At 46.4% G+C, this 7,675-nt stretch overlaps 1 protein-coding gene across 12 annotated transcripts in view; it reads right to left on the bottom strand.

Annotated features, from left to right (window-relative positions):
• The window catches only part of Prkcb (protein kinase C, beta), a 331,348-nt gene that overhangs the window by 32,367 nt on the left and 291,306 nt on the right, over positions 1-7,675 (bottom strand). For all 12 annotated transcript variants that reach the window (XR_015664618.1, XR_015664941.1, XR_015664781.1 and 9 more), the window contains 1 exon segment: positions 2,012-2,152. Coding sequence is in view for 9 of the 12 variants with exons in the window: in XM_087624875.1 (XP_087481001.1) it covers positions 2,012-2,152 (141 nt within the window). In the remaining 3 variants the exon portion in view is untranslated.

Below are 7,675 nucleotides of genomic sequence, written 5' to 3'. Positions count from 1 at the left end.
CATACTCATATACATGCACACACATACTCAGCATTTAAACACACACACTCAAACATATATACATATGCACACACACACACACGCACACTCAAGTGAGTCATTGTTTCACCAGTTTCCTGAACAAAGAGCCAGCTCTTCCCTCCCAAGTTACCTTTCAATTTATTCCCAAAGGGTTCAGTGCTGCCAAGGACATGTAGCCCCTTCTTCACCCTAACACTGAACACAGACACTGCCTTTAGGAAATAGTGCTACTACTAACTTGTCCCTCAAAGACCCTAAACCCAAAGCTAACTACTCAATGACATTGTTGACCACCATACTCAACTATCCTCGAGAATTTGTCATGAATCAGACTCATCCCAAGTGCTTTCTGTATCATAATGATCCTCCGAGGCAGAAATCTTGCTACACTACAGAGGATGAAGAAGTAACTAGGTCAGAGAGAACTTGACTGGTCCAAGGTCACAAGCGAGGAAATAGTCAGGACACAGAGTCTACTCGCTGATGGTCAGATGCTATTAGGAATGCCATGCTCCAGTCTGTGTCTTTGTTTTAAGATGAATGATGACACTCAGAAGTGATGTCATATGGTTGTGCTCTCAGGAGGCGTTTAATCCAGATGCCTAAACTCCAGACATAATCCCACAAACTTCCAGAAGGATCTAGAGAGAGTGGGTCTCTGCTGGTCTTTCTGGGAAGATTGATTGGATATTAATATAGAATATTCAACAATGGAATTGGCTGCTTCCATTGGAGCTGGCTTCTTAGCACTCAGATATATCCAGAACGAGGCTCAGCAGGGGGGCGGCAGAGATGGGGCAGTTACAGAGTTGTGAGAATCACTTGAGAGATTTTCTTTTACTACTGTCCCTTTCCCTAAACATAGAAAGCTTCCAATAGAGTTGGACTCTTCAGGACATGGATCCTCCCTTCACCCCACACCACAGCCGCTGGGTAACTGTGGTGAGAGTGCCTGAACCTCTCTGAGTCTTCCCTTTCTACTCCCACATGCCAGGATAATGGCTCCCACCTTGTAGGATGTTGTGAGGGTTTAATTAATGCTGTAAATGAAATGCTCAACATGGCACCTAGTACATAATAAATGCTCAGGAAATTAGCAATTATCACACTAAAATAACTATCATCACCACCTTTCTCATCTGAACACTGAGACCCTCAGACAATGTTTATGTTCCCTTTACAGCCTCAGTGATTTCGCAACACTTAACAAAGTCACCAGGTCTGCGCATTACTTAACATCAACAAAGAAACATCCACCTCATAAAACCACCATTCTGATTCATCCAGGTGCAAACTCCCCCTCCTCCTCTAAAGAAGCTCACAAGGACCCTGCTGGGTCTTTGGAGCTGGGAATTTTCCCCAGCGACTATAGAAGAACGATTTATTCTGACATCACAACTTCATGATAACCTCGTCTACACCCCAACCTCATGGAGGTCTGTGGTTCTGCTTCCTTCTCCTTCACTTGGAGAAAGGGCTGGCTGGAGAACCATTCTCAGTTACCAACTCAGAGGTAGTATCACTGTAGGTTTCAGAATTCAATTTAAATACCATTGAGATAAACAACATGACCTTTTCAATGTCAGTCTGAAGAGAAAATGACACAGTTGAACTGGGGAAGGAAGGAGGGCAAAATTAGATTCTTCATCACAATTCCGAAGTAAGTCTGGACTCTGCTCGCCCAAGAACCATCCCCTCCCCACACCCAGGAGGTGGCAGCTCAGACAGTTACAGTAATTGAATCAAGGCAACAACAGCAACAACAGAGCTCCGTATCAAGTGTCTCTCCTTTATGTACAGAGGCCTGGCTCCACAATAATTGCCATGTTGGCATGCAGTGACTTGGTGCACACAGGGAGGGAGGCGCCTATGTCTATATTCAAGTTGATTCACGCATGTCCACACCTCGATGAGCAGTCAGAACATGCACACACAAAAGAAAGAGCATATTGTGTCCAAGGACCGGCCAGCCTCGGAGAGGCTTACTTACAGCTTTTGGTTTATAAGGTGGCTGAATCTCCTTGCGTTCGAGTTTCTCCCAGTCGATATACCGGAAAAATGCATGCTCCTTAATGTCTCGTTCCCCTTCAGGCCCACAACCCAGGCGCTTGCCTGGGTGTTTGGTCATTAGCTAAAAAGGAAAGAAAAACCTTGAACAGATTGCAGACTAGGAAATGAGAGCTGCTGAGAGTTTATTATTCCAATGACTTAGGAAAGTCAGTGCGGAGTATCAACCAATCTTACTGTCTGAGTTTCCTCCTAGTGATGGTTTCTCAGCCAGGCCTCTGTAGGAAAGACTGAAATGCTACCCACCCCAGAGCAAAGTCCCTCGGGGAGAATCAAACCAAAGCGTAAATGTGGCCTTGAATGTCACACTAAAAATGTCACAGGCTGTCATTTGGGTTCAAGAATGAGCTTTATGTGATTACTGGTGCCCCTAATGAAGCCAGTTTCTGCATGTTCAAGCCCCCTTTCTTCTGTCATAAGAAACACTGGTGTTTGACCAACTCGAAGGATACGTTCATTCGGATGCCACTTTAATTTCTCAGCAAAGCACTTGTGAAAATTAAAAAAAAGAAGAAGAAAAATATTAGTCAAGTGGACTCAAGTTTCAAGTAATTAGTTTCAGAAAGCTCATTAAATAGTCCAAAGCTAGCCCAGCTCATTCCCTGTATCACAAGTTCCCTCTGCTCCGCTGAGGTTTCTCTGGTGTTCTGTTCAAATTACTTAATTATCAAAACTCTCCATCTTTGGGTCTGTGAGCCAGTGCTAAAAAAACAAGATGAATAGATATGCACTAGGATGAAACCACTAAATAGACTTGCTCTTAGAAATGAACCCGAAGCATCTCTGATGGCAAGATGTTAGCGAATGAACCAAGAAGAAATATGGAGGAGTTGGTGATTCAGAAAAAAAGGAAGAGGGCAGAAAAACAGGGAAGAATGAACTGTGACACCAAACACCCCCGGTTTTGCCCAGTGGGTAAAGGTGGAACCCAGCAGTTCAGAACTGCCGTGTACGTGACATGAATCCTGCTTCCAGGATGCCCCAGAGCCACCGTTACAAGCATACACTTTCCGTGTGTGCTCTGTCTTCCCAGGAGCGAAAGTCCCACAAACTCAGTGTTCTTAGCTCCTTCTTACAGGCATGAATGACCCTACTCGACTGTCATAGTAACCCCAATGAGGGGAGTCTTTTCCTTTTCCCTCTTGAAATGGTGAAGCAAATGACACTCAGAGAACTCAGACAAACACAAGGACTTCTAATTATGGTGGGATCCAGTCCCACTTCAGCATAGCACCAAAATTGGGGCTTTTAGGAGAAATAGGAGCCAGGCCTTATGGTGTATGCTTGTAATCCCAGCACTTCATAAACCGAGACAGGAGGATTACTGTTGGAAGAGGCCAAGGACAGTTTGGGCTCAATAAAGAAAGCCTGTATCAAAGTGGGGGAGAGATAGAGGGAGGGAGAGGAAAAGGGAGAGGGATACGGAGGGGGAGGGGGAGGGGGAGGGGGAGGGAGAGAGAAAGAGGGGGAGGAGAGGGAGAGGAGGAGAGAGGGAGGGGGAGGGGGAGAGAGGGAGAAGATCTCTGGTCTCTGATGTCAGGTCCAAAAGAAACGGAACCTGACACAGAATGGCCAACTGCGATGCCTCTTGGCACGCAGAGCACATACTGGCCTCCAGGCTCACTCAGTACCTGAGTTTCTCACCTTGCTCTCCTGCTTATGCGCTTTCTCTCTCAGCTTCTGATTCCTACATAATCCTGCCATTTCAACCATGTGCTCCTTGGCCTCCTTTCTCTTGGTCACCTTTGTCCACATGTTCTTCTCTTCCTCCCTCCCTTCCTCTCTCTCTCCTCTCATGGCCCAGTTCAGGCTGCTGGTCACGTTCAGTCTACTGCTTTCTCTCCTTGCTCTGGACTCCTCCTGAGGCCTCTGGCTGTACTCTCCCTCATATCTACAATAAAAAACATCTCTTTGGCTACACCTTGGAACCGTACAGTCATGTCTCCACTTTATACACGCTGTATGTGGTTTTCCCAGAGATATCCGTGGTCTCACTTGGTCAGGAAAAGTCAATGGAGGGCAAGACTTGACATTTGTATGGGGTTTGGATGGGTAGAAAGTCTGGGACAGCGATTCTCAATCTTCCTAATGTTACAACTCTTTAATACAGTTCTTCATGTTATGGTGACCCCCCCCAACCATAAAATTATTTTTATTGCTACCTTATAACTGTAATTTTGCTACTGTTATGATCCATAATATAAATATCTGTGACTTTCAATGGCCTTAGGTGACCCCTGTGAAAGGGTAGTTCATCCCCCAAAGAGGTCATGACCCACAGGTTGAGAACTGCTGGTCTAGGACGTCTCCATTAACTCTGATAATAATAACATCAACACCAATTATGTTTCCATGGACCGAGAGCATTATGTGTCTGGTTTCTGGGCTAAAGGCAGCCCAGCCATTATTTTAACTCTTGAATCCTATAGCAACGCTCTGAGGCTTCAGCAACTATTTTCCCTATAAGCAAACTAGTCCAGAGAGTAAAGTCATCTGCCCAAGGTCACAAAATCAAGGAGGAAAGCGCTCTCTCTCTCTCTCTCTCTCTCTCTCTCTCTCTCTCTCTCTCTCTCTCTCTCTGTGTGTGTCTGTGTGTGTGTGTGTGTGTGTGTGTGTGTGTGTACATGTGTATGTCAAGTCCAGACCACCCATGTCTTCCTCAATCACTCTTTACCTTGTTTGGTTGAGACAGAGTCTCTCATTTTTACCTGGAACTTGCCCAATTTAGCTAAGCTAGCTAGTCAGTGAGACCCAGAAATCCTCTGGTCTCAACTTCCCCATTTCTGAGCTAGGCTGTGTGCTGCTGCCGCTGGCTCTTTTCATGTGAGTCCTGGAGACTGTGCTCAGGTCTTCAAGTGCAGCAGGCGCTTTGCCAGTGGAGCCTCCTCCCCAGCCCCAGGGTCAGGTTCTGAATAGCTCAGCTCTCTCAGCCTCTGTAATTCAGTCTCTCTTTATTTTCACTCTAACTTGCTAGTCTCGGCTTCTGTCTTCTTCCAGCATCCTGGCCATGGAAATCAGAGCAAGCTTTTGCTGTTTTCATGGTGGAGAATAGGGTTTTTCCTTAATGAGCTAGGCATCTAGAGAAGATGGTGTATGTGGGAAAGAGGGCTGTTTTCAGATTCTTTGGAGGCAGGAAGACTGCAGGCAAAGAAGTGCCACGGTAGACACACAGAGCAGTCAGGAGTGCCGGGTTCCCACACTCCACTCTCTTGTGCCTGAAGCCATGTAGACAGCTGGATGTAATCACTGTTCCCATTTCGGATCACCTCCCAGACGCATCTCCAGGGGCCCCTCTGCTCAGGAGGAAGCATTTGGCTCTAAGCTTACACATCACTCCTCCTTTGAAGGAGTGTCCGCCTTAAAGAGAGAGTCCAGGCTGCACTCAGCCCACTCAACTCAGAATGGCATCCCAGCACACACAGCGAAGAGAGTCACTCCCTCTCACTGTGAAGGTTATGGATCCTGAATTGATAGAAAACAACTCCACCAGGCAAAGTGCTAATTGGAGCTGAAGCTGAAGGCAGCTGACCTGGAAAAATTTCTCTCCTCCATGACCCACTTAGAACCCCTACCCCGAGCTGTCCAGGCAGAGATGGGTTGGGAAGGGGAAGTCCATGAGCATGCCCTGAACACCTACTATGCACAAGCCACACAAGAGTCCCCTTCTACGGCCTCACTTAATGTCTGGGAAATGACTCATCAAGTACTTTTATTCTGCTTTTGGAGATGAAGAAGCAGCAGGCCAAAGATTCGAGGAAATCGCTCAAAACCACACACCTAAGGAAGGAGAGGGTGTGACGAGGAGTTGCAGGGGCCTTTTGATCTCCTAAATCCTTCCCTCTCCAAATTCTCCTGTCACAGAGGGACACAGGCTCAAATGCCAAGAGAAGCCTGACAGCAAACAGAGCCGTGACAGCATTACTCATATTGGAGATGGCCTTAGGGTTCTGGAGCAGAACCCAGGCTCTGGTCTAAGTGATTTCTAGGTATTAACTGGTTTAATCATCAAAGGACCCTATGTGCAGTGCTGCTATTGGCCTCCATCCGCAAATCAGGTCAAATAACTCCCTCATGAGCCTAGTGGCTTATATCCTTGGACTGGGATGGGAACTCACACAGAATCTGGTTTATTTTTATTTATTTTTTTTACAAACTGGAGAGGGCAGTCCTATCTAAAGGGGATGTGACTTCCAGTCTTGCTGACTGATGCTCTGTAGGAAAGGACAATGTGGCAGCCGGAAAGCTGAGCATTTATGGGAAAATATCTAGATCTTCACATGTTGGGAATCATTAAACAAATTAAAGCCCACCATGGACTCCTCCCGCTCCTCTCTTAGCACGATGCCTCCAGGAGCCTCACCGACCTCGGCCTCTGTCTGCATCCTCCTTTAACTATGGGCTTTGCCAGTGTTCCCGATGAACCCTTAAGTCTTCTCTGAGCTCCTTGTTTTCATTCTTTCTCTGCCTCACACCCTCCAAGAAAAATTTTGTAACCGATTTAACCTGAAGATGTTAGGGACTGAGGCTAATTCACACATGGCTTCCCCAGAGATGTCTGCCTCCTCGCTGGTGTAGCTCAAACACAATGCTCAGGTGATTCAGCGGGCGAGAGTTCAGTCAGTCTTACAAGGTATTTTCACGTTATGAGTTTGGCCCAGCTCCCGTCACCGGGACCAAAACTTATGCTGAGCTGCCTTGACTGTTGCCGATTTCCTTAACCAGAGCCACATAGATGGCATCGGACTCGGATCAGGAAGAGCAGGGCTGGGTGGGCTCTGGAAAATATACAAGCATCCTAGAGATCTATGATGACAGCCCTGGTATATTTGGACACACAGTAGGAGCCTTGTGCTCAGGCATAGCCCAGGGTCTAACCTTTAGAACTTTCCCTCTGTGTTAGCTGGTGGGAAAGCCTTTCTAAAACTGCTATCCTTGCATGCTGTTCCCTCAGTCTCAGAGTGAAGCTTTCACACTTCCATTGGTGGTTGAGAAACTGCATCCTTTGGACAACTGTGTTAAAAGGCAGTGCATTTTGAGCTACGTGGGGGTATTTTTCAGAACACCAGTATGTAGACCTAATCCTGGTCTGGGGCCTAGGTCTGCACAGTCTTAAAAGCAGATTGGATCCAACATAAAAGTAGCACAAAGAAGCCTTACCTGAAAGCTCTTGCTTGCCTTTCTTCATGGGACTTATTTCCATAAGCTATAGGTGTGTACCTGTGCTCTATGAACTGTGTGCATGTGTGTACATAGCTATGTGCACACCTGTGTACTACAAGCTGAGGGAGATCATGCAAGTCTGGGGACACTGAATTTAATTCAGCTTATCCAGGTGATCACTTAGAATCAATACTGTTTGAAATTTACTTACAACAAACGTCATAAAATTTTAATGTTAACTAAAGACATATGCAGTAGAGCAGGACACCCTCGGCCTTCTTCCCATGCTTCCAGCTCTTGAGCAATGTCTCTGGGTTTCTTTGTGTAAGGCTTAGGGCTGGTGCCCAGCTAAAAGTGAGACTCCAGTACATGGCTACCTCTACAGACCTTGGTGCAAATGAGAAGGGAACTCTCTTTTCCAGAAGAG

The sequence above is a fragment of the Rattus norvegicus genome, chromosome 1, assembly GCF_021556685.1.
Source record: "Rattus norvegicus strain SHRSP/BbbUtx chromosome 1, alternate assembly SHRSP_T2T, whole genome shotgun sequence".
NCBI classification, from domain to species: Eukaryota; Metazoa; Chordata; class Mammalia; order Rodentia; family Muridae; genus Rattus; species Rattus norvegicus.
Note: the sequence above shows the minus strand (reverse complement) of the source record. Positions and strands in the feature narration are given on the sequence as shown.